Source organism: Chiloscyllium plagiosum, unplaced genomic scaffold (genome assembly GCF_037043375.1).
Source record: "Chiloscyllium plagiosum isolate Xiang-an unplaced genomic scaffold, Cpla_swu_hap1 HiC_scaffold_24, whole genome shotgun sequence".
NCBI classification, from domain to species: Eukaryota; Metazoa; Chordata; class Chondrichthyes; order Orectolobiformes; family Hemiscylliidae; genus Chiloscyllium; species Chiloscyllium plagiosum.
The window spans coordinates 19163005-19190795 of record NW_028270162.1 but is presented as its reverse complement, the minus strand read 5'-3'; the positions used below and the strand labels follow the sequence as shown (position 1 = coordinate 19190795).

At 40.1% G+C, this 27791-nt stretch overlaps 1 protein-coding gene across 3 annotated transcripts in view; it reads right to left on the bottom strand.

Annotated features, from left to right (window-relative positions):
- Positions 1-27791, bottom strand: part of mapkapk5 (MAPK activated protein kinase 5) — a 70288-nt gene that overhangs the window by 16225 nt on the left and 26272 nt on the right. For all 3 annotated transcript variants that reach the window (XM_043715550.2, XM_043715551.2, XM_087999959.1), the window contains 7 exons: positions 25388-25477; positions 18550-18645; positions 17867-17947; positions 11662-11849; positions 11274-11394; positions 7518-7648; positions 3535-3650 (listed from right to left, as the gene is read on the bottom strand). In XM_043715550.2, coding sequence (XP_043571485.1) covers positions 3535-3650; positions 7518-7648; positions 11274-11394; positions 11662-11849; positions 17867-17947; positions 18550-18645; positions 25388-25477 — 823 coding nt within the window. The remainder of the gene's footprint in view (positions 1-3534; positions 3651-7517; positions 7649-11273; positions 11395-11661; positions 11850-17866; positions 17948-18549; positions 18646-25387; positions 25478-27791) is intronic.

Genomic DNA, 27791 nt, shown 5'->3' with positions numbered 1-27791 from the left:
GTATGCTTCCCTTTATTGGTCAGTGCATTGAGTACAGGATTTGGGAGGTTATGCTGTGGCTGTACAGGACATTTGTTACGTCACTTTTGGAATATTGTGTGCAATTCAGGTCTTCCTATCTTGAGGATGTTGTGAAACTTGAGGGGTTTCAGAAAAGATTTACTAGGATGTTGGAGGGTTTGAGCTATAGGGGAGAAGCTGAATAGGCTGGGGCCATTGTGCCCGAAGCCTGACCTTATAGAGGTTTCTAAAATCATGAGGGACATGGATAGGGTAAATAGACAAGATGTTCTCCTTGGGTGGGGGAAGTCCAGGACTAGACGGCATAGGTTTAAGGTTGGGGGGGCAATTTAATGGGGACCCAAGTTGCAACTTTTTTATGCACAGGGTGGTGTGTGTGTGTGGAATGAGCTGCCAGAGGAAGTGGTGGAGGCTGGTACAATTACAATATTTAAAAGGCATCTGGATGGGTATATGAATAGGGAAGGTTTAGAAGGATATCAGCCAAATACAGACAAATGGGATTAGATTAGGTTAGGATATCTGGTCAGCATGGACAAGTTGGACCAAAGGGTCTGTTTCCTTGCTGTACATCTCTATGACTCTATGCCTTTAGATCATAAGACCATAAGACCATAAGACATAGGAGTGGAAGTAAGGCCATTCGGCCCTTCAAGTCCACTCCGCCATTCAATCATGGCTGATGCGCATTTCAGCTCCACTTACCAGCGTTCTCCCCGTAGCCCTTAATTCCTCGAGACAACAAGAATCTATCAATCTTGGCCTTGAAGACATTTAGCGTCCCGGCTTCCACTGCACTCCGTGGCAATGAATTCCACAGGCCCACCACTCTCTGGCTGAAGAAATGCCTCCGCATTTCTGTTCTGAAATGACCCCCTCTAATTCTAAGGCTGTGTCCACGGGTCCTAGTCTCCTCGTTTAACTGAAACAATTTCCTAGCATCCACCTTTTCCAAGCCATGTATTATTTTGTACGTCTCTATTAAGTCTCCCCTTAATCTTCTAAACTCCAACGAATACAATCCCAGTATCCTCAGCCGTTCCTCATATGTTAGACCTGTCATTCCAGGGATCATCCGTGTGAATCTCCGCTGGACACGTTCCAGTGCCAGTATGTCCTTCCTGAGGTGTGGGGACCAAAACTGGACACAGTACTCCAAATGGGGCCTAACCAGAGCTTTATAAAGTCTTAGTAGTACATCTCTGCTTTTATATTCCAACCCTCTTGAGATAAGAGACAACATTGCATTCGCTTTCTTAATCACGGACTCAACCTGCATGTTTACCTTTAGAGAATCCTGGACTAGCACTCCCAGATCCCTTTGTGCTTTGGCTTTATTAATTTTCTCACCATTTAGAAAGTAGTCTATGCTTTTATTCTTTTTGCCAAAGTGCAAGACCTCGCACTTGCTCACGTTAAATTCCATCAGCCATTTCCTGGACCACTCTCCCAACCTGTCAAGATCCTTCTGCAGCCTCCCCACTTCCTCAGTACTACCTGCCTGTCCACCTAACTTCGTATCATCGGCAAACTTCGCGAGAATGCCCCCGGTTCCCTCATCCAAATCGTTAATATATAATGCGAACAGCTGTGGCCCCAGCACCGAACCCTGCGGGACACCGCTCGTCACCGGCTGCCATTCTGAAAAAGAACCTTTTATCCCAACTCTCTGCCTTCTGTTAGACAGCCAATCCTCAATCCATCCCAGCAGCTCACCTCGAACACCATGGGCCCTCACCTTGCTCAGCAGCCTCCCGTGTGGCACCTTATCAAAGGCCTTTTGGAAGTCTAGGTAGACCACATCCACTGGGTTTCCCTGGTCTAACCTACTTGTTACCTCTTCAAAAAATTCCAACAGGTTTGTCAGGCATGACCTCCCTTTACTAAATCCATGTTGACTTGTTCTAATCAGACTCTGCTCTTCCAAGAATTTAGAAACCTCATCCTTAATGATGGATTCTAGAATTTTACCAACAACCGAGGTTAAGCTGATTGGCCTATAATTTTCCATCTTTTGCCTTGATCCTTTCTTGAACAAGGGGGTTACAACAGCCATCTTCCAATCATCCGGGACCTTTCCTGACTCCAGTGACTCTTGAAAGATCTCAACCAATGCCTCTGCTATTTCCTCAGCCACCTCTCTCAGAACTCTAGGGTGTATCCCATCGGGGCCAGGAGATTTATCAATTTTAAGACTTTTTAACTTTTCTAGCACTATCTCTTTCGTAATGGCAACCATACTCAACTCAGCCCCGTGACACCCTTTAATTTTTGGGATATTACTCATGTCTTCCACTGTGAAGACTGACGCAAAGTACTTGTTAAGTTCTCCTGCTATTTCCTTATCTCCCATCACTTGGCTTCCTGCATCAGTTTGAAGTGGCCCAATGTCTAGTTTTGCCTGTCGTTTGTTTCTTATGTACTGAAAGAAACTTTTACTATTATTTCTAATATTACTGGCTAGCCTACCTTCATATTTGATCCTCTCCTTTCTTATTACACTCTTTGTTATCCTCTGTTTGCTTTTGTATCCCTCCCAATCTTCTGATTTCCCACTGTTCTTAGCCACTTTATAGGATCTCTCTTTTTCTTTAATACATTTCCTGACTTCCTTTGTCAGCCAAGGTTGTCTAATCCCTCCCCGGTTAATCTTTCTTTTCTTGGGAATGAACCTCTGTACAGTGTCCTCAATTATACCTACAAACTCCTGCCATTTTTGCTCTACTGTCTTCCCGGTTAGCCTCTGCTTCCAGTCTATTTTAGTCAGTTCCTCTCTCATGCCCTCATAATTACCTTTATTCAACTGTAACACCATTACATCCGATTTTGCCTTCTCCCTTTCAAACTGCAGACTGAACTCTATCATATTATGGTCGCTACTTCCTAAGGGTTCCCTTACTTTAAGATCTTTTATAGAGTCTGGTTCATTGCAAAGCACTAGGTCCAGAATAGCCTGCTCTCTTGTGGGCTCCATGACAAGCTGTTCCAAAAAGCCATCCTGTAAGCATTCCATGAATTCCCTTTCTTTAGATCCACTAACAACATTATTTACCCAGTCCACCTGCATATTGAAGTCTCCCATGATCAATGTAACCTTGCCTTTCTGACATGCCTATTAGACTTGCCCATTGCTGCTTTTTTAGACAATGACAGGATTATTGCAGGTCAAAATGCATTGTGCTCTGATGGGGTGGAAATTTGGAATCAGGAGTTTTTAAAAAAAAAAGGCTTTGCTTCCACTCAACGTAGCTGCAATTAGGAGCTTTGCATTTGGAGGGAGAGGTGTTGCATCACCTATGTTCTATTACATTATTGAATAATGATATAATGTAGTGGTTCTACAAAGTACCCAGCTATCATGCCACTTACAGATAAGTAGAACAACTTGTCAGAACTCTGGTACATATTACGATATAAGTTCATTTCACCATGGCCTATTATTTTTAATTCCTTATTTTGGGATAAAAGACTCAATTTCTCCCAATCCCCTTGAAATTCATGGGACTTCCTTACCAGCTTGTGGTAGAATACACTGCGCAATAACATCCCGCAGTTTTTCTAGAGCGACATTGGCATCCTCTGCCTCATTCTCCGGATCATGAATGTAGACATCATCCATGGGTCTCGTGCTGTAACAAAATGACAATCTATTATGGCGGGGGGAAAAGCTCCTGTATGAACAGGCGCAATTAGCCAGCCAAATCTGAGACACATTTAGTGGGCTAAGACATTAACAGGCTTATTTTCTTAAAATAAAAAAAAAACAAAAAAGGAAGAAAAGGTAGAAAGAATTAATAAAAATGAAAAGCAATAAAAAAAACACGAGAAGAGCGACGGGAAAACTGACATTACCCATCTCGCCCCCACTACAAGTGTGCCATCTATCAGGCGATCGCGCTGTGGCACGGTGATGGTCATTGGAGAAGTCCGACGTCTGGATTGCCTGCCTCACCTGCTGGCTGAAGGAGGCTATCTGGAGGCAAACAGCCATATGAGAAAAACAACAATGGGGAACATTTAGGGAAATGTTATTTTTTTTTCATCTTCTTAAAGGGGAACAGTCTTCACTTGAATCATTGTATAATCCTAAATGTGATAAAAGGACATCCCTCCTCTTGGTAAGATTTCGTTTCAAATCTGCAGTTCGCGTATTCCTCTTCACAGGTCCGAGAACAGCTGAATCTTCATTATACCCCATGCATTCAGCAACACATCTGTAGTGAACATACTAAGCTTAACCCATCTGGAGTCCAACAAGGACTCCCTTAATGAGTTTGACAGCTCCAGCATTCACTCACTATAAAAGGCTTATCAAAGAAAGCCAGATCTCTAGCTCTCAGATTATATCTGGCTCTACACTTCTATTGATAGTATTTTTTTTCTGTACACTTACTAGCATCTCAGTCTTGCCTGGATCTTATTTTATGCTTTATAACCGCTAGCCAGATGGAGAACCAGGATGTCGTTTTGTGCAGCCTCTCCTGTGTTGGGACATCATGAAGTTCCATGTCAATAAATGAAAGGACGACACTATCTAGGAATTCAACAAGCCTGGAGTGTATTTTACTCTTCCATTCAGATCACTGCTGAAAATGCCAATAAGATATGATAAGCAAATTTTAAAATCATGAAACTGGAGTAAAAGGAGGAGCAAGAAACCATGTGCGCCATTCTTTATAATGCTTAGGACTGCATGTCAATTCAAATGAACACAGTTTCCCTTTAAGGAGGATTCAACTGTTGCAGTATTGGTGAAAAATTTGAACATGGATTGTAACAAGTTTTAGAAAGAGTCCTCTTGGAACAACGTCCATTTCAAATCAGTCCCTGCTGTAACCAAAAGTTTGAGAGCTCACCGATGACTTGCTGGGTAAATGCCCGTATACAACCAGACACAGAGCCATACAGACCAGGAAACTCCCAGTTCATCCCTTGTCTGTGTTGAGTTAGCTCCTAGCCAGGGCAGGAGCTAATGGCTTCAGTCCCAGGTTTGAAAGTGGCAGAGGGGTAGAGGGCTAAAAGTATCAGCCATTAAGGCCAGGGTTTCCATTAATGTTTTACATATGCATGTCTGAAGAAGAAAGGAATGGGCATGGCTGTGATTCTTCCTCCTGCCCCCATGATCAGACTGCTTTTTTCTGTTTCCCAGACACACACATGAACAATGTACAACTGGAATATGTATTAGGATAACCACTGACCATGTAACCGTACCCCAACTCAAGTCTGAGCCTTAGGTTCAGGTAGGATTAAAGAAAAAGGTCCAAGAGTCCAATACAGTTTAAGCTAATGTTTCTGACTACCAAGCTTTCAACATCATGAAACATCACACATTTGAATGTGCAAATTAAAAGTTAATTCAGAGAAGCAACACAGCAAACATTTTCTTTGAACCACTTGTTATTAAACAACAGCCTGCAATTTTGGGGCGACACAGTGGTTAGCACTGCTGTTAGATACATAAAGTTACTGTTTGATACATAAAGGAATCTTTATTAATCACACTAAATACTTGGTGGTTTCAGCTTGCTAAACCTAAATGACTGCATGAGCTTTAAATGTTTCATCTACAAAACTTGGACAGAGTCAACATCTTTATGCTACAAGTCATGCTGATTGATCAGCCAATGAGAACACAATTAGCTCCTGCAACCACTAATGATCTGAGCTCCTTATTCAATTCCTTAGCTGAATCTCCTAGCCTTCAGGACCATCATGAACCATAACCTTTGAACCTCTGAATTGCTATACATATTGAACAGAATCAAAAATCTTTTAGCTGTTTCAGGTTCCTAAGATGCTGTTTTAAGTAACTATCATACTGCTTTATTTTGGTCCTTATTTTGCTATGCAAACTTTGATTTGCAATAACAGCTTTGATTTATATAGTATCTTTTAAACTTGGGGAAAAATCCCAAGGTAATTACAAGCATATAATGTTATCCTGCACACATTTAATGTACTATAGTTTCAGAGATTTGTAAAGAGATAGGTAAATTTTCCGAAGGCAAAAATTAATACTATAAATTTATTCAAGCTGTTTTCAATTTTGTTTCCTCCTTTCCTCATTGCAATGTTGGGGTGTGGCTCCATGGGCCCATTCTTCAAGTTGATATACTAGCAAGCCCAAAAGTAAGCGTCAGCAAACTATTTGACCACAAAGGGAATCACAGCCAAACTCAATCCTGTCCCCATCTGACATCCAAAAGTGTTTCTTCCCAGCATGTACAACTTTAAAATGATCAGGAACAGGAACAATGGTTGATTTACATCTTCTTACCCAATAGGCACTGAGGCTAAGCATAAAACTCCAACTGTTGCCTTGTGAGGTCATTTAATTTAACATACACAATCAAATCTGTGAAGTCCTAATCTGTATAGCTTAGTGATATATTTTGCAACGCATCGGAGGAGCTCAGTTGTACACTGTGAAACATTTTAGCGGACTCCAGATATAAACTCACATACAATCCTGATGAAAGCAAAGAATGTGAGCAAACCAAACCACCTCTTATTCACTCCCATTCTTTACAATTCTTGAAACAAACATGAAATATTTCCAATCTGCAATGGTCTGCATGATTAATGAACTGGTTAATTTCATCTTCATATTTTTCCAAGTCTTGATTACTTTTAGTAGAGAATGATTTTGCTAAATGGGGTGTGATTAGGGCAGTCTGATGGCCACTCTTACACAAAATAGTTATATTGTGTGTGTGTTTTGCAGAATTATTTGCAAATTAATTCCATTATTAGGGTTAGACTGTAAACTGGAACAAAGCAATAGTTGGTGGGGAAAAGAATGAACACTTTGTTGACAAAGGGAAGAAATACAGTAACTGTCTGGGCACATTGCGATCAAACTATTCAATCCAAGTGCAGCACAGAGGAACAAGTAAAAAAGAAGTGCACTTTCAATTTTCCTCACCTAAAGATACTGAATTTAGTTGTTGTACAACTTAACAAGAGCCCAGGCAGTCTGTTGAATATGAAACACATCAGCCATCAGATTATGTTTTAACCAAACAATCCACATCTTGTCTGATTTTGATACATGAAGATTTTTCTTAGGGGCTGCTTAATAGTGCCCAAAACAGGAATCCCAGTATTCCTCCTCCCACCCCAAGGTACTAAGGCAAGTGTTTGTACCCCCATTGGTGCCCTGGCTAGAGTCAAATAGCACAGGGAATGAAAATAACTTGGACCTTGCATGCTGTTCTTACACCCCAACAATCAGGTGAGTTCAAACCAAAATTAATTAAACTTATTCCAATTTGTTTGTTCCTTTGTGCTTGATTTTGTTGTATAACTAAAACCTTTGCCATGGTTAAAGGACAGATGGTATTCTTCATTGTCGAACTCTGCAAATAGAAGTAGTACAGTAACCAGTGCGCACATCATCTTGTCCGATACAAATTCCACTAGAAATTAAACAACATTTTTCATCAATATACATGGCTGAGTTGAACAAATTGCATTCAGTAAAATACACTTACCCAAATAGCTTCCTCTTGCGAAGAATTGGGTTATTTACAGAGTTTAGAGGTTTAAGGCTCACTTTCAGATCCTGAATTCTCATACTGGCCAGCTGCTCTGCATGGGCTTGCTGGATCCCAGCAACCATTGCCTGTGACATAGTTTCACCATCAGTATAAGCTGTATTACATGATAAATACCAGCAGACAGCACCTTACAAACAGAGCAGCAATTATAGTAACAACCACAGAGCTTCCTTTAAACTAGGAATGAAGCATCTGCGATGCAAATAAAGCTCAGCTTACATTTTTCGAGAAATAATAAAAAGCCTTGTGAATCAAAGTTATCGCAAACACACAAGACTGAAAGTTCACAATCAAAACTATCATCGTCTGGGTTTTAATCAGTGGTTTAGGAATAAAGGAAAAGGAGGAGAAATACTAACCATTACATAATACGTTATATAGAGTCAGAGTCAGATGTACAGCATGGAAACAGACCCTTCAGTCGAACCCGTCCATGCCAACCAGATATCCCAACCCAATCTAGTCCTACCTGCCAGCACCCAGCCCACATCCCTCCAACCCTTCCTATTCATATACCCATCCAGATGCCTCTTAAACATTGCAATTGTACCAGCCTCACCAGTTTCTCTGGCAGCTTATTCCATACACATACCATCCTCTGCGTGAAAGAATTGTCCCTCGGATCTCTTTTATATCTTTCCCCTCTCACCCCAAACCTATGCCCTCTAGTTCTGGATTCCCCAACCCCAGGGAAAAGACTTTGTCTATTTATCCTGTCCATGCCCCTCATAATTTTGGAAACCTCTATAAGGTCACCCCTCAGCCTCTGACGCCCTAGGGAAAAAAAGCCCCAGCCTGATCAGCCTCTCCCTATATCTCAAATCCTCCAACCCTGGAAACAGCCTTGTAAATCTTTTCTGAACCCTTTCAAGTTTCACAACATCTTTCCAATAGGAAGGAGACCAGAATTGTATACAATATTCCAACAGTGGCATAACCAATGTCCTGTACAGCCGCAACATGATCTCCCAACACCTGTACTCAGTACTCTGACCAATAAAAGAAAGCATAGCAAACGCCTTCTTCACTATCCCATCTACCTGCGACTCCACTTTCAAGGAGCTATGAACCTGCACTCCAAGGTCTCTTTGTTCAGCAACATTCCCTAGGACCTTACCATTAAGTGTATAAGTCCTGCTAAGATTTGCTTCCCCAAAATGCAGCACCTTGCATTTATCGAATTAAACTTCATCTGCCACTTCTCAGCCCACTGGCCCATTTGGTCAAGATCCTGTTGTAATCGGAGGTAATCTTCTTCGCTGTCTACTACACCTCCAATTTTGGTGTATTCTACAAACTTACTAACTATACCTCTTATGCTCACATCCAAAACATTTATGTAAATGGCAAAACATGAAGGACCCAGCACCGATCCTTGTGGCACTCCATTGGTCACACGCCTTCAGTCTGAAAAACAACCCTCCATCATCACCATGTATCTACCTTTGAGCCAGTTCTGTACCCAAATGGCTAGTTTTCCCCGTATACTGCGAGATCTAATCTTGCTAACCAGCCTCCCACAGGGAACCTTGTCGAATGCCTTACTGAAGTCCATAAAGATCACATCTACTGCTCTGCCATCATTAATCCTCTTTGTTACTTCTTCAAAAAACTCAAATCAAGTTTGTGAGACATGATTTCCCACGCACAACACCATGTTGACTATCCCTAATCAGTCCTTGTCTTTCCAAATTCATGTACATTCTGTCCCTCAGGATTCCCTTCAACAACTTGCCCACTACTGACGTCAGGCTCACTGGTCTATAGTTCCCTGGCTTGTCCTTACCACCCTTCTTAAACAGTGGCACCACGTTAGCCAACCTCCAGTCTTCCGGCACCTCACCTGTGACTATTGATGATACAAATATCTCAGCAAGAGGCCCAACAATCACTTCTCTAGCTTCCCAAAGAGTTCTAAGGTACACCTGTTCAGGTCCTGGGGTTTTATCCACCTTTATGCGTTTCAAGACATCCAGCACTTCCTCCTCTGCAATATGGACATTTTGCAAGATGTCACCATCTATTTCCCTAGATTCAATGTCTTCTATATCCTTCTCCACAATAAACACTGATGCAAAATATTCATTTAGTATCTTGCCCCATTTTCTGCATCTCCACAAAAAGGCCGCCTTGCTGATCTTGGAGAGTCCCTATTCGCTCTCTAGTTACCCTTTTGTCCTTAATGTATTTGTAAAAACCCTTTGGATTCTCCATAATTCTATTTGCCAACACTATCTCATGTCCCCTTTTTGCCCTCCTGATTTCCCTCTTAAGTATACTCCTACTTCCTTTATACTCTAAGGATTCACTCAATCTATCCTGTCTATACCTAACATATGCTTCCTTCTTTTTCTTTACCAAACCCTCAATTTCTTTAGTCATCCAGCATTCCTTATACCTACCAGCCTTTCCTTTCATCCTAACAGGAATATACTTTCTCTGGATTCTCGTTATCTCATTTCTGAAGACTTCCCATTTTCCAGCTGTCCCTTTACCTGTGAACATCTGCCCCCAATCAGCTTTTGAAAGTTCTTGCCTAATACCGTCAAAATTGGCCTTTCTCCAATTTCGAACTTCAACTTTTAGATCTGGTCTATCCTTTTCCATCACTATTTTAAATCTAATAGAATTATGGTCACAGGCCCAAAATGCTCCCCCACTGACACCTCAGTCACCTGCCCTGCCTTATCTCCCAAGAATAGGTCAAGTTTTTGCACCTTCTCTAGTAGGTACATCCACATACAGAATCAGAAAGTTTTCTTGTACACACTTAACAAATTCCTCTCCATCTAAACCCTTAACACCATGACGGTCCCAGTCTATGTTTGGAAAGTTAAAATCCCCTACCATAACCACCCTATTATTCTTACAGATAGCTGAGATCTCCTTACAAGTTTGTTTCTCAATTTCCCTCTGACTATTAGGGGGTCTATAATACAATCCCAATAAGGTGATCAACCCTTTCTTATTTCTCAGTTCCACCCAAATACATCCAGGGAGGTTATTTCCAGGAGTATCCTCCCACAGCACAGCTGTAATGCTATCCCTTATCAAAAACACCACTCCCCTTCCTCTCTTGCCTCCCTTTCTATCCTTCCTGTAGCATTTGTGTCCTGAAACATTAAGCTGCCAGTCCTGCCCATCACTGAGCCATGTGTCTGTAATTGCTATGCTACCATACCCTGAGTTCACCTGTCTTCCCTGTTAGGCCCCTTGCATTGAAATAAGTGCAGTTTAATTTATTAGTCCTACACTGTCCCTGCCTGCCCTGACTGTTTCACTCACTTCTGTTCTCAACTGTACCAGTCTCAGATTGATCTCTTTCCTCACTATCTCCCTGGGTCCCACACTAGTTTAAATCCTCCTGAGCAGCTCTAGCAAATCTCCGTGCCATTATATTAGTCCCTTTCCAATTTAGGTGCAATCCGTCATTCTTGTACAGGTCACTTGTACCCCAAAAGAGATTCCAATGATCCAAAAACGTGAATCCTTATCACATACACCAGCTCCGCAGCCATGCATTTATCTGCTCTATCCTCCTATTCCTGCCCTCACTAGCTCGTAGCACTGGGAGTAATCCAGATATTACTACTCTATGTAATGCTAGAGGTGGACAACGGCACTGTAATTACACTAGGAAGTATGATGTATTTTCTGTGCCAAAGTCATTATTAGTTACTGAGGATTCACCTTGTCCATCATCATTTGGGAGGATGGAAGGATGTTATCTAATGCTTCTGTGGAGTTCAGCCAGGGATGATCCAGCACCCCCTCAATATTTAGTCGTTCCTCCGGCTTTACTTTCAACAACCTGCAGGAAAGAACAGACTCTAAAACTGGAGTTTGGACAAGAAAAAAGTTCATAACATTTTTGAATCAACTAACAATACAAATAACAAAATCACATTAAAAACTGGGCACAAGTTACATACACTTATATGGTAGAACTATTTATCCTATAACAAAATGCAAAGTCAGCTTGATGGCCAATTTTACAAATTTAATTTGCTTTTCTATAATGCCTTCAACACTACATAGGACTCATCTTACTACACAACAATCCAGCCTCTCAACTCACTTTCTCACAATGTCTTTTGCCATTTCAGAAATCTGACTCCATTCTTCTTCTGGGAATTCAAAACTTCCTGTCATGATCTTTTTCCGCATGTCCTTTGGGATAGTCCGGCTGTGGTGTTTGGAATAAAATGGTGGATATCCACATAGCATCACGTAAATTATTACACCCAGCGACCACAGGTCACAGCTCTGAGATAATAACAAAGAAATATAAAAAGTAAACTTCTTAATGAAAAATATTTTTCATGAGTTTATGGGAAGTTATCAGCAATTTACTTCATGAATTTGCCTAATGTTGATTCCTGCTCTTACTTGGATCCTTCACATCATTTGTGCAGGAAAACTGGATAGGCCACTCCCTGGTCTCAAGTGCTGGCTGGTATGAAGACTATACTCACTTACGGTGACATGTACTTCAAGCCAGCCTTGGCAGAATTCATATGGAAATGGGAACCAAGAAACAGGTGGTCTTTCAGTCTGCTTCCCAATCTTGAGGGAGTCTTACAAAAACAAAATTTACAAACTTATGACAGGGCTTGACAGGGTAGATGAAGGAAAATGTTACCCCTGGTTATAGGGTCTAGAACCAGGGGTCAGAGTCTCAGAATAAAAGGCAAACCATTTATGTCTGAGTTGAAGGGAACTTCATTCAGAGAACGATGAACCTTCAGAATTCTTTAGCACAGAGGGTGGTGAAATCTCAGTCATTAAGTAAATTCAACTCAGACTGAAAGATGGAAAATCATGAATAATATCAAGGGATATAGAAATAAGCATGAATACAATAACGAGGTAGGTGATCAACAGTGATACAGTGTTTATTGCCTATTCTGAGCTAGCCTGGAGAAGTTGGTGGTGAACCCCCTTCTTGAACCACTGCCGGAGTCCACATGCAACAGGGTGCTGCACAGGAGGCTACAGAGTAAGAATAAGGGCCCATGGTGTTAGAGGCAAGGCGACTAAAAGCTTGGCTATCTAACAGAAAACAGAGAGTGGGGATAAAAGAGTTTTTCTCAGAATGGAAGCCGGTGACAAGTGGCGTTCTGCAAGGCTTAGTATTGGGACCAAAACTTTTCACTTTATACATTATCCATCTAACTGAAGGAATAGAAAGCATTCTGGCTAAGTTTGCAAATGATAAAGATAGGTAGCAGGACAGATAGTATTGAGGAGGCAGGAGGCCGCAGAAGGATTGAGATAGGTTAGGAGAGTGACAGATGGAGTACACTGTGGGAAAGTGTGATGTCATGCACTTTGGTAAGAAGGATAGAGGCATGGACTATTTTTTAAATGGGGAGAAAATTTAGAAGTCTGAAGTGCAAAGTGACTTGGGAGTTGTAGTCCAGGTTTCTCTCAAGATAAACTTGCAGATTTAGTTAGTACTTAGGAAGGCAAATGTAATGATGACATTTATTTTGACAGGACTTTAATATAAAAGCAGGGATGAACTTCTGATGCTCTATAAGAAATCTGGAGTATTGTACCAGTTTTGGGCCCCATATCTCAGGAAGGATGCAGTGGCCCAGGAGCGGGTTCAGAGAAGGTTCACAAGAACAGTCCCAGGAATGAAAAAATTAACATGAGGAATGTTTGAGGAACTATACTTGGAGTTTAAAAGGTTGAGCGGGGATCTAGTTGAAACATACAGAATACTGAATGGCCTAGACAGAGTAGGTGTTGGGAAGATGTTTCTATTGGCAGGAGAGACAAGGACCCGAGGGCACAGCCTTAGAGTCAATGGAAGACCTTATAGAACAGAGATAAAGGAGAACCTTCTTCAGACAGAGTGGTGAATCAATGGAATTCATTGCCACAGAAAGCTGTGGAAGTTTGGGTCATTCAGTATATTTAAGACTGTGGTAGATAGGTTTTTGAGTATCAAAGGGATTAAGGGTTACGGGGAAAAAGTAGGAGAATGAGAAACTTAGCAGCCATGATTGAATGGCATAGCAGACTCGATGGACTGAATGGCCTAATTTCTGCTCCTATGTCTTATGCTGTAGATTGACCCACAATGCCCTTATGGAGGAAATTCTAGGATTTTGACCCAGGACAGAGAAGGAGTTATTTCCAAATTAGGACAGTGAACAGTTTGGAGGAGAACTTGTAGATGGTGCTGTTCCCATGTATCGGGTGCCCTTGTCCTTCTAGATAGAAGTGGTCATGTGTTTGAAAGGTGCTATCCAAGGTTCTTTGATGAATTGCTGCAGTGCAGTTTGTGGATAGTACACCCTGCTACTACTGTGCATCACTGGTAGACGAAGCGGATGTAACACCAATTAAGCAGGCTGCTTTTTACTGTATGGTGTCAAGCTTTGAAAATGTTTGGAGGCAACCATCCAGGCAAGTAGAGAATATTCCATCACACTCCTGATTTGTGTCTTATAAATGGTGGACAGACTTTGAGGAGTCAACCTGTTGTTATAGCCACTGTGTTTATGTGGTGACTCCAGTTGAGCTTCTGGTTAATGGTAACCCCCAGGATGCCAATAGTGGAGAATTCAGTGATGGTAACACCAATGAATGTCATGGGGTGGTGGTCAGATTGTCTCTTATTGGAGATAGTCATTGTCTGGCATTTGTGAGATGGAATGTTACTTGCTCTTGTCAGCCCAAGCCTGGGTATTGTCCAAATCTTGTTGCATTTGGACATGGGCTGTTTCAGTATCAGAGGAGTTGTGAATGCTGCTGAACATTGTGCAATTATTAGCAAGCCTTCCCAGTTCTGACCTTATGGTAAAGGGAATATCATTAAATGAAGCAACTGAAGATGATGCTGGGCTTAGGCCACTACATTTAGAAACTCCTACACATATGTGCTGGGCTGGGATGACTGATCGCCAGCAACCACAACAATCTTCCTATGTTCCAGGTATGACTCCAACCAGTGGAGTGTTTAGCCCAACCGATAGCCTTTGATTCCAGTTTTGCCACAGCTCTGTGATGCCATTCAGTCAAATGCAGCCTTGATGTCAAAGGCTGTTATTCTCACCTCACTTCTGCAATTCAGCTCTCCCCAATCCCACCCACCACTCCCATTTATCTTTCAGTCCCAACCCACAAGCCTCATTCCTGATGAAGGGCTTATGCCCAAAACATTGATTCTCCTGTTCCTTGGAGGAGGCGGGGTTGAACACGGGTGGGAGTCGGGGCAGGGTTGGACAGGGTTAGGGGGCAGGGAGGCAGGATTGGGGGGCAGGGTTAGATGGGGGGGATGTTGGGGCTGGGTGTTTGCGCTCTGTGCTGGGGGCAGTGTTGAAAGGGATTTGGGGGCGCGGGTGGGGTGTGTTGTTGGGGGCGGGGCCTCACATGCTGTGCGTTGCTGCTAGGTTTCTGAATGCGGAGCAGACTTTAAAAACTCAGAGCCCCAGAGGAAAGACATTTAATCGATTATCCGACCGAAATAGTGCCTGCCCATCTTGATCGGATGATCGAGGTTCCCCTGTATATCTGAATAAAAGTGAGATATATTAGCTACATATCTGTTTAATTCTTTGACAAATTTGTTAAAGTTGCTGAGGTTGCTGAGAGTAAATGGGAGGGAAAAGGAAGAATTTGGCAGGAAAGTTCAAGATACTTACACGTTCAGAATTTAATAAACGTTTCATTTTAAGTGTGCCATTATACCAGGCCATGACGATGTTGAACAGTGCAATTTTGCAGGATTTTTAAATTAATCTTTCACATTATAGTTTCGTACAGTGTGTATAAATAAAATTTACTATTGTAATTCATTCTTGTTTCTCTTGCTTTTATCCGGTAATTACCTTTACCGTAATTAATTATATTTCTTTTCTTTACCCGGGATTAGTTGAGGGATCAAATCGATTATATGTACTTCGAACTGCAGCACAAATTTCAGCCCCTCAAAACTAGTTACCTTGTAACAGTCAACCCTTTGACCCTTTAAAAATAGTCTAAAAAAATTGACTTTTAAACAAGTATATACAATATTTCATTCTTCAAAACCCCAGTGATTACAAGCCCAGTCAATTCAATTTCTCTTCTTAACAATAAACCTGCCATCCCAGAAATCAGTCTGATGAATCTTCACTGCACTGTGGCAACTTTACATTTTCTTAGATAAGGAGATCAAAATTGCACACAATACTCCAGGTGTGTTCTCACTACAGCATATTACAACTCCAGTATGACTCCCTTTCTTCTGTACTCAAACCTCCTTGCAATGAAGACCAACATAAGACAACCACCTAACGAAGTGTGGCTCCAAATAAACCTGTTGGACTATAACCTGGTCTTGTGTGATTTTTAACATAAAATTTGTCTGCCTGTTTCCTGTACTTGTAAGGTTGCTTTCAGTAATCAGTATAAAAGGGCATCCGGACCCCTTTGTACACAAACATTTCCCAATTTATCACTATTTAAATAATATTCTGCCATTCACTTTGTTCCTATCAAAATGAAGAACTTCACATTTGTCTAACTTACATTGCCCAGTCAACTTTGCTAAAAATTACCTCCTCACTATTCACAATCACACCTAGTTTCGTCATCAAACTTGTAAAATATTACATTTGATTGTATTGTCTGAATGAGAATAGCTGGCAACATTCACTGTTCCCTGCAATTGGTCACTGCCTATATCCCTGAAGATAACTTACTTATTCCTCCTGTCTCTCTGTTAATCAGTTCTCAATCCATGCCAGGAAATTACCCTTGATACCACGTACTTTGATTTTGCATACTAACCTCATGCATGATTTTATCAAAAGCTTTTTGAAGATCCAAATACAGCACGAATAAGAGAATTATTGGTTTCCAAATTTAATCTTTTATTACCCTGGCTAAAACTCAAAATTACTAAACCAGCTCGGTGTTTAGTTTTTTTTTAAAAGCTAAATATAAAGGACAGTCAGACTCTCACTTAAAGTATTACTACTTCAAACCTTTTACGATTCTGGCCTTTTAATATCAAGTAGTGCATCACTGAACTGATTCAAGCCAATTTTCTCCAATGTTATTGGCACTTACTATTTAAAGAAAAACAAAAGGTACTTTGAGGGAATCTTCAATAATAATTCACTCAATTACTATTTCAACAAGATACCTAATATAGCAAGGGTATCACCCTCCCAAAAATATAAATAATGACCACTATCCAGCTAATACTGCACATTATAGTTAGTTAAAAAAACAAAAAGTAAACAATTTTTAAAAACTGAAGTAAAAGGAGCTAGGAAATCAATATCATCCAATAATGACTGACAACGATTTCTTAAAAAATGAATCAAATCGATTTAAAAAAAAAAAATTTCTTATGTTCAGAGTTCAAAGAGGGTTACAGTTAATCTCAGATGATATAAATTACAAACTACACCATGTGCTACGTCTCTGAATGACTTGGAAAGAGTTACTTTGTTAAAATGACACAGGTCTGCTTCACACTATGGCTGACAGCACTCTAGGGAGGCTTCTAGACCACTCGGGTTTATTTGCCGGTTTTGTTAAACATCCTTGTCTTATGTACATATAGAGTAATGTTATGTCTCTCTCTTGTTGGTTTGTTGGTGTTGTAATTTTTTTTGTATATGAAAAAAATTCTTTAAATAAGAATATCTATTAAAACAATTCATGTCTTGAAGTACATTGGATGGAATTAGTAGACTGAAGGACTAAATATCTCAAAGGTTACCTGATCACTAAAAGATAAAATAGCACTTCTCGCCCAAATTGCTTTTATTATTTCCTTATTTCCTCACCATTCAATAGCCACACAAACTATCACTAGGATCCTTCTAAAGATAATCCAGACAAGTGTCTGTGGTATTTCCCAATAATCAATTACCTTACAAGGAGGGGAGATTGGAAGAGGATGAACCATTTCCTTTGCTCAATACTTCCTACTACAAAGCATGGCAGGATCACTGGACTCATGATCATAAACCTTCTCCATCTTTAAGGAGGCAACAATGGGCAGAATTAGTACACCATTGTACACTATAGATGGATATAAACTAAACCTGTCTCGACCGCAGATAGGTTACACCATTTTCCTCCTCATTTGAAGTATGCCAAAATGAAGAATTCTTTGTGAATACATTGTGACTGAGAAAGCTCATTTCAATAGTTTAGTATTCGTCTTGCCAGTAACATTTCATTTAAGAAGTCATACATCATTTTCTTTATGACTTCTGAAACTAGTGCTAGATTATATTCTATAATCAAAACTGTAAAAAGTTGTTTACCTTGTTGTACGTATAGGGAGTGGGTGAGGTAGGTATGATTCCAGACTTCTCTTTCTGGTGTCTCCTCTGGGCTTCTAGTACCTGCAATTAGAAAAAAAGTGATTAAATGAAAAACACAAGTGTTTATAGTTTTGTGAATCATGCTAGTTGCTTTAATAAAAACAAATAAGTATCCTACATTGTGTTAAACGATGAAAAGAATTAATGAACCCAAAACTTGAAAATGTGGAGGAGAAAACCCTGAATATTTTTTCAGGAGACAGAGGGAGGAAAACTAAAATGAAAAATAAATGTGTAAGAAATATTGTAACTAGCACAAGACTCCACAGAGCTGAAAAAATCATCAAGGATATGGGAACATTGGATATGTTCTTTGGCTAAAAAAAGGCATAAATTTCTCACTTGGTCCAAGTGTCTTGAAGCACATAGCATTTGGCACAATTAGTTGCTACATTACTTCCTCAGCCACCCCATCTCTCAAATTAGAAGGAAAGCCCTAGAAAATTCATGCAGGTTGCATTAAGCTTACATGTAAATTTTGCTGTTACATGTTTTAATTCTTTGTAATCACTACTTTGCTCTCCTTTTGTTTGGAATCTTCATTTACAGCAACAACCTTTCAAATTAACTGCTATTATGACAGGGACATAGGAAGCTTTGGTGAAAGAAACACATGCACTTACCTGAGGTGCTACATAATATGGAGTGAACTGTGGAGTCATCAGATCCCCGTGATCGATTTTGGCAAACCCAAAGTCGCACAGTTTAACTGGTGCATCCTAAAGGTGTGAGAAAGTCAGGTATCAAAAACAGGAATTGTAATTTAATCAGTTAGTCTCAGTACAAGACTAAAATGAGATTTTCAATGCAGATGGCCATTCTGCGAACTACATTCGGGCTGACTCTCAGCAAAACAAGTCCAATGCTAATTACTAAAATGTCATACTTTCCCGCAGCATTATCAACTTTTACCTGGTATTCCAATAGTGTGCAACTGCCATGCAAGTCCACAGAACCTACCTATATTCTGCTGATGTCTCATAACAATCCTTCTCACTGTTTTACAAATTCCTCTATTTTTAATGGTACCAGCAATTTCAACATTGTGTTTTCAGGTTTGGGTATAGCCAAATTTTAATCAAAAAAATTGGAGAAGATTCTTCCATAAAAGCAATGCCAAGTATGCCATAGTGTTAAGGGTTTAGATAGAGAGGAATTTATTAAGAGTGTACAAGGAAATTTTCTGATTCAGTATGTGGATGTACCTACTAGAAAAGATGCAAAACTTGACCTACTCTTGGGAAATAAGGCAGGGCAGATGATTGAGGTGTCAGTGGGGGAGCATTTTGGGGCAGGCGACCATAACTCTAATAGTTTTTAAATAGTGACGGAAAAGGATAGATCAGATCTAAAAGTTGAAGTTTGAAATTGGAAGAAGGCTAATTTTGATGGTATTAGGCAAGAACTTTTAAAAGCTAATGGGGGCAGATGTTCTCAAGTAAATTAACAGCTGGAAAATGGGAAGCCTTCAGAAATGAGATAGTCAGAGTCCAGAGACAGTATATTGCTGTTAGGGTGAAAGGGAAGGCTGGTAGATATAGGGAATGCTGCATGACGAAAGAAATTGGGGGTTTGGTTAAGAAAAAGAAGGAAGCGTATGTCAGGTATAGACAGGAGAGATTGAGTGAATCCTTAGAAGAGTATAAAGGCAGTAGGAGTATACTTAAGAGGGAAATCAGGAGGGCAAAAAGGGGACTTGAGATAGCTTTGGCAAATAGGGTTAAGGAGAATCCAAAGGGTTTTTATAAATACATTAAAGATAAAAAGGGTAACTAGAGAGTCACTAGGGCCCCTCAAAGATCAGCAAAGCAGCCTTTTTGTGGAGCTGCGGGAGATGGGAGAGATACTGAACAAGTATTTTGCATCAGTGTTTACTGTGGAGAAGGACATGAAAGATATAGAATGTGGGGAAATAGATAGTGGCACCTTGAAAAATGTCCATATTACAGAGGAGGAAGTGCCAGATGTCTTGAAACGCATAAAGGTGGATAAATCTCAGGACCTGATCAGGCATACCCAGAACTCTGGGAAGCTAGGGAAGTGATTGCTGGGCCTCTTGCTGAGATATCTGTATCATTAATAGTCACAGGTGAGGTACCAGAACATTGGAGGTTGGCTAACATGGTAAAAGTATTTAAGAAAGGTAGTAAGGACAAGCCAGAGAACAATAGAACGGTGAGCCTGATATCAGTGATAGGCAAGGTGTTGGAGGGAATCCTGAGGGACAGGATTTGGAAAGGTAAGGACTGATTAGGGATAGTTAACATGGCTGTGTGTGTGGGAAATCATGTCTCACAAACTTGATTTGAGTTTTTTTTGAAAAAGTAACAAAGAGGATGGATGAGGGCAGAGTGGTGGATGTGATCTATGTAGACTTCAGTAAGGTGTTCGACAAGGTCCCCCATGGGAGACTGGTTAGCAAGGTTAGATCTTATGGAATACAGGGAGAACTAGCCATTTGGATACAGAACTAGCTCAAAAGATAGAAGACAGAGGGTGGTGATGGAGGGTTGCTTTTCAGACTGGAGGCCTTGGACCAGTGATCGGGTCCAGTACCTTTTGTCATTTATATAAATGATTGGGATATGAACATAGGAGGTATAGTTAGCAAGGTTGTAGATGGCACCAAAATTGGAGCTGTAGTGGACAGTGAAGGAAGTTACCTCAGATTACAATGGAATCTTGATCAGATGGGCCAATGGGCTGAGAGACAGATGGAGTTTAATTTACGTAAGTGCGACATGCTGCATTTTGGGAAAGCAAATCTTAACAGGACTTATACACTTAATGGTAAAGGTCCTAGGAAGTGTTGCCGAACAAAGAGACCTTTGTTCATAGCTCCTTGAAAGTAGAGTCGCCGGTAGATAGGATAGTGAAAAGGCATTTCCTTTACTGGTCAGAGTATAGGAGTTGCGAGGTCATGTTGCGGCTGTACAGGACGTTGGTAGGCCACTGTTGGAATATTGCATGCAATTCTGGTCTCCTTCCTATCGGAAAGATGTTGTGAAACTTGAAAGGGTTCAGAAAAGATTTACAAGGATGTTGCTAGGGTTGGAGGATTTGAGCTATTGGTAGAGGCTGAATAGGTTGGGGCTGTTTTCCCTGGAGTGTTGGAGGCTGAGGGATGATGTCAGAGATTTATAAAATTATGAGGGGCATGAATAGGATAAGTAGACAAAGTCTTTTCCCTGGGGTAGAGAAGTCCAGAACTAGAAGGCATAGGTTTAGGGCGAGAGGGGTAAGATGTAAAAGAGACCCAAGGAGCAACTTTTTCCACACAGCAGGTGGTGCATGTATGTAATGAGCTGCTAGTGGAAGTGGTGGGGGCTGGTACAATTGCAACTTTTAAAAGGCATGTGGATGGGCGTAAGAATAGGAAGGGTTTCATGGGATATAGGCTAAGGGCTGCCAAATGGGACTAGATAAGGTTGGGATATCTGGTTGGTATGGATGAGTTGGACTGAAGGATCGGTTTCTGTGCTGTACATCTCTATAACTCTATGATGGATACTTTTATTTTTGACCTGTCAGTTAATATTCATTCCTTTTGTTTATATGTCTTTAAATAATTTAGTATCCCTGAGGGGAAGATCATTCAACGTTCTAATGACTCTCTCAGGAAATAAATTCTCTTAAGAGATGAGAGACCTCCTATTCTTAAACAATGTCAGCTACTTTTAGTCATTCCCCCACAGCAGAAACATTCTCCAGGTAGCCACCTTATTTAGCCCTTTTAAGATCGCACATGTTTCAATAAAACCACCTCTCATTCTTTGAAGCTCAAGTGGACATAGAAAACATGAGAACTACAGGTCGTTTTGCTATAATGCATACTTCATCAATGCAAATTCGCTACAATACAATTGACGAATTGGGGACACTGTTTCTACAGCATAAACTTTAAAACGTGCATTGGCTGTAACATGATTACATTGCCAACAATTTAAACACTGTTTCTAAAGTACAATTTTTCTATAATGCAGGGTTGCACAAGAATGCAACTAATGCATTGTAGAAGAACTGACTGTAAACCCTTTGACTCTGCTCTGTCACCATTAGGATTATGGCTGATCATCCAACTCAGGACCCTATTCCTGCTTTCTCCCCATACCCTTTATTCCATTCAGCCCCAAGAACTATATCCAATCCTTCTTATAAACAATGTTTTGCTCTCAACCACCCTATGCGGTAGAGAATTCTCTAGGCTCACTCTCTAGGTGAAGAAATTTCCCCTTGTCTTCATCCTAAATGGCATACCGCACATGCTTAAACTACTGACCCTCGTTCTGGACCCCTCAGTCATTGGTAACATCCTTCTGCATCTACCGTCTAGCCTTGTTAGATTTCCAAGGTCCATCCACATTCTTCTGAATTCTCGTGAATATAGTCCTAACTGATTCAGTCTCTCTGCTTATGTCAGTATTGCTGTCTTCGGAAATCAGTCTGCTAAAAATTCGTTGCACTACCCAAATTATGCAACTCACTGGATTACTGGTGCCAGCATGGTTCAGATGGTGTCCAGGAGTTTTACATGCCTCAGTATTGGTGCAGTGTCCCATTAACAAAAATTCATTTCTCCCATACTAATCTTTGCGCTATGTAATCAGTTTTCTAATCTTATTTACCCCAGTGCAATTTGCTCATGGTTCAGGTAACCATTGAGAGATTACTACTTCAAAATTCTGCTTTTCTATTTAGCCCCTAGCTACTCACACTTCTTCAGTTTAACATAGTTCCTAGAGTTACCCAATTTGTTTCTTTTCCCAGTCCTGCCCATGTTAGCGAGGGAGAAAGAAAGAGTATTGGACAAAGTGTTTGAGTGGCTGGGAGGTAGGCAGGTGAATGTGTCTTGGCAGTGTCTGCCATTTAAAGTGCAGCTTGTAGTGTGTTTGCTTCATATTCATTACAGATGTTAGAGTAGAAGACAGATAGCATTGATAGTTTTCTTTATTTAAACATGTAGAATCTCATTGCCTTAATCTAAGTGGGATGTCACATTAATAAAAGATTAATGAGAATAATTAAACAAGGAAGAGTAAGCATCCAAAGTTTTTGACATACAATTATCATGAGATAACCTTTGCATAAGAACAGAATATCCAAAGTGATGCAACACAGTTAGCATCCTTAGCATGAATATAACAGCCGTAGATAGCCAAAATTAAATCAATACAAAAAAAGTGTTTGACAGCATAAGAATAATTCAACATAATTAATTGAGGACCAAGAAATAAAACAAAAATAACTTCACTAGTGGTAGCTTGTGTCTTTTTTTTGACGGGTGAGTGAAGGATTGAGGACCCCAAATCGAAGCCGTAATACACTCTCAGTACAGATTGCCAACAAGTTACAACTTGATTCTGATATGTGCTAGTTCAAGACCTAAACTACATCACACCCTAGAAATGTACTGGTGTCCATACTTCCCATCCCATCTCAAATCCCAAGTGTCACATTCTGACTGATGCCTAGTGTGCTACTAAGAAATGAAATTACAGCAAACTTTTTATTAACCAGCACCTATGAGACCAGGCGTAGGCTGGTTGATCAAATATTCCAGTTGATCAAGAGGTCCATGTAATTAATTTTTTAAAAAAGTGATAGAAATGTAATACAAAGGGTATACACATCATTGTTTTACTTCATTTATAGCCTAATCACAAATAAAAATGCAACTTCGCTTTAAATAAAATTTAGCGGCACAGAGCCTTCTCACTTACACCCTCAACTGAATACTCGGGCATTGCAGAAATCTCAATGATACAGTAAACTTCCATTATTTGAGGTATGTAATTTTTGCTGGTTTAATCAAGAGTGCCAGTTAAAACAAAGTTTGCTGTAAAAAAGAACAAACAATTCCAGGGATCCATTTTCATATCTAACTGATGGTATAGAGAACAATTATTTTTAATATGTACAATGCTTGGTTGCTCTGGCTAGTTGTTATGTTTAAATTTCTTAAACTTAAAGTTGTAAATATATTTCAATCTTCTCAGGAAGAACTGTTAAATGTACCTTCCAAGCCTGTTCCGTTTACCTGCTCACCAACTGCAAACCCAAGTTATATCCCAATTCACCAGACCTGACCATGAACTATTCTGACTATCATTTTACAAAAAAAGAAAAACAGAAAGAGAGAAAAAAAATGTGAGGAGGACTTATTTTTTGTTTTATTAAAATTAAAAAGCAGCCCAGACAGGCAAGGCAGAAAGCTCACAATCATTTTCTGAAAGGCAATTCTGGGCAAATAATAAATGTTGGCATTGCTAGCTATGCTCACAACCCACAAATTAAAAGTAAAGTGCATCTTCCAACAATAAGTCTCAAGACCTTTCATAGGAATACTATAATATATTTAATACTAAGCCACATGAGGGATCAAGTTAGGTACCCAAATGTTAGTGATAGAGGTAGGTTTTAAAGGAGAGTTTTTCAGTAATGTTGGAGAGGCAATAAAAGGTCCTAAGAAAGAAAATCCTGAGGAGCGAAGAACCTAGAAAACATAGACACAGTAAGTAACTTTGGAGCAAGGAGAATCAGAGATATTTAAGTTGAAGGAAATGACAGAACGAAGAGATCTCAGACAACTGTACGGCAGAAAATAGGGAACAGAATAGGGAATAGGAAAGTTATAGAGGAATTTGAAGAAAATGATATGAATTTGAAATTAAACATTTTGGACTTAGAGCCAATGCAAGTCTGCAAAGACAGGAAACATGCATGGTCATGAAATGGGGCACCTTGTGACAAAAAGGGGATGGGATTGGGAACACTTTATCACATGGAATGTAGAGGTGAAAATTTAACCTGAGGAAACTGGTAGGAGATATGAACTGCAAGCTCAGTCGAAATGTGGGCAGTATGGTATTTGCAAAAAAAATGACTCTTATGATCAGGAAAGATTATACTTTCCATCTCTTGCATTGATGAAAGACAATTTGAAAACACAGCATTTTATATATTTAAACTCATGAACATGTCACACTGATGTTAACACCTTTTCTGGTCCTCTTGTCAAGTAGCCCAAAGCCAGTTGTATATAGCCACCTTCCACCACCAAAATATGTGGGAGCAGTAAACAGTTAGTTGGTATGGCTTCAATTTGCATTCTCCATAGCCATACTGCTTCCAAGCTATTGCTAGTTTGTTAATTGGCCTGTCATTCAAGTAAACCCAATCAAGGGGTCCCATTTGCATCCTGACCTGTGAAGTGCATCTCCAATTCATTACCAAGAATGGACAGCTTTCTAGCTCAAAAGAGAGATCACTTTTTTTAAAAAACTTGGAATTCGTACATCACTAGTGTCTTTATAAAGCAGCACAACTTCTGGGCTGCCACAAACAGCACCATGGAAAGCTGATTACTTTTTAATTGTAGTTCAGTGTTAAAACTGAATAAAATTATGTTCCTAGTCTATTGTAGTTGCAACTTAAACATCAGCCTTTGATTCTGATACTCACCAGAGAGTTGTCCTTGAAGAGGAGGTTTTCAGGTTTGAGGTCTCTGTGAGCAATATTCAGGGAGTGACAGTGCTGTATAGCCAGAGCAATCTGCACAAAAATACAGCAAAATATTAGGCAGATAACAGTATTTTGTTTTAAAATAATCTGGGGGAGGAGAAATTAGTCACATTATGGTTCTAAAGTTTGCTTGCTGAGCTGGAAGTTTTGTTCTCAGAAGTTTAACCACCATGCTAGGTAGCATCATCGGTGAACTTCCTTTGAAGTACTAGTGTACTGTCCCACCTTGTGTGTGTGTGTCTTGGTCTGTTCAGGTGGGTGATATCACTTCCAGTTCTTTTTGAGGGGTTGGTAAATGGGGTCCAAATCGATATGTTTGTGAATGGAGTTCCAGTTTGAATGCCAGGCCTCTAGAAATTCCTGTGCGTGTCTTTGTTTAGCCTGTTCCAGGATGGATGTATTGTCCCATTCAAATGGGTGTCCCTCGTCTGTGTGTAAGGATACGAGTAATAGTTGGTCATGCCTTTTGGTGGCTAGTTGGTGCTCATGTATCCTGGTGGCTAGTTTCCTGCCAAACTGTCAGACGTAATGTTTGTTGCAGTCCTTGTAGAGTATTTTGTATATAATATACATGAGTACCAACTAGCTACCAAGAGACACGGCCAACTATCACTGCATCACACACACATGGGGGACATCAGTTCGATTGGGACAATACGTCCATCCTGGGACAGGCTAAACAAAGACACCCAGGGAATTCCTAGAGGTTTGGCATTCAAACCAGAACTCCATCAACAAACATTGGAGCTCATTTACCAATCTCTCAGAAAAAGAACCAAAACTGATATCTCCCACCACAACAGACCAAGACACATAAATAGAAAGTGGGACAGTACAACAGCGCTTCAATGGAGGCTCACTGATGATGTTACCTAGCATCTTCCACTGCAGTAATATTGGAATTTATACCATGCTTCATGTTAAAATGTCTCCCAACTTCAACACCTAATAAATTAATTTTGAAGTGTCAGCAAGCAGAGCAACTATTCAATAAACAATGGAGGGGTGTTAATCTGGTTTGTATGGAAAAATTAGACAGGAAACCAAAGGAACTTTTCAGAGACCACAGGTCCTTTAACACCTGGTGGAAAAGCTAGGCTGGACCACAGGTGCAAGATCTCTCCTGAAAGAGAGTATCTGAGCCAGCAGAGAGATATAAACAGATTAAGTGTGTGGGCAAAACCTTTGCTGATGCAATATAATGTGGGGGAAAAAAATAAAGAGAGGTTATGTACTTTGGCGGGAACAATAAAGCTGAATATTATTTAAATTGAGAAAGACTGCAGAAAGCTATAGAGGAGGGATTTGGGAGTCCATAGACCATAAAAAGCTGGCATCCAAGTTCAGCAGCCAATAGAGAAGGCAAATGGAAAGGTGTGGAAAAGGATGATGTTTTGCTAAGACTGTACAAGGCACGTGTCAGACCAATTGGAATACTGTGAACAGCTTTTGGCACTAAGGAAAGATATATTGGCATTGTCGGCAGTTCAGAGAATATTAATGGGCTAATACAGGGTCTGGAGGGACAACGCTATGAAACTAAGTTGAGTAGGTTGGACCTGTACTCTTTATAACTTAGATGAGATATTATTGAAATATACAAAATTCTTAGGAGACACGACAATGGATTTAGAAAGGTTGTTTTCCCTTGTGGAAACATCTTGGGTCAGAGGGCACAATTTCAGACTAAAGGGTTACACATTCAGGACAGAGATGAGAAGGACGTTTGTCTCTCAGAGGGTAATGAATCTGTGGAATTCTTTACCACATAGGCATGTCAAAACTGGGTCATTACATATATTCAAGGCTGAGATAGACAATGTTTAATCAGTAAGCATTAATGAAAAGGTGAGAAAGTGGAGTGAAGGATTATCAGGGTAATGACCTATTGAATGGCAGAGCATACCTTATGGGCTAAGTGGCCTTCTTCTGCTCCAATATCTTATACTGTTACATTGAGGAAGTTACCTCAATACTAGCCCGGTGGGTTCAGATGCAAACTGCATTAACTGAAGGTAATAAACTTCTGATATAATTTCTTTGCAGTTTTATACAAAACTCACATTCTAGTTCAAAGTTTTTTTGTGTGCTATTAAAGGTTTGTTCTGCTTTCTTACCCAAGAATTTTCATTTTTTTAAAATTCACTGGCTGGCCCGCCAATATTAATTATCCATCCTTAATTGCTTTTTTCTATCTCAGTTATCTGTATAAACATTTTCAAGTTGAGGAATGCAATGTGAAATAGGGGCCCAAAAACAATTCAAAATTTAGGTTAAACTTTTTATTCAATACAGGTCTAACTCATGAAAAGTTAAGTATGTTTAAAATTGTAAAGAAATGCTT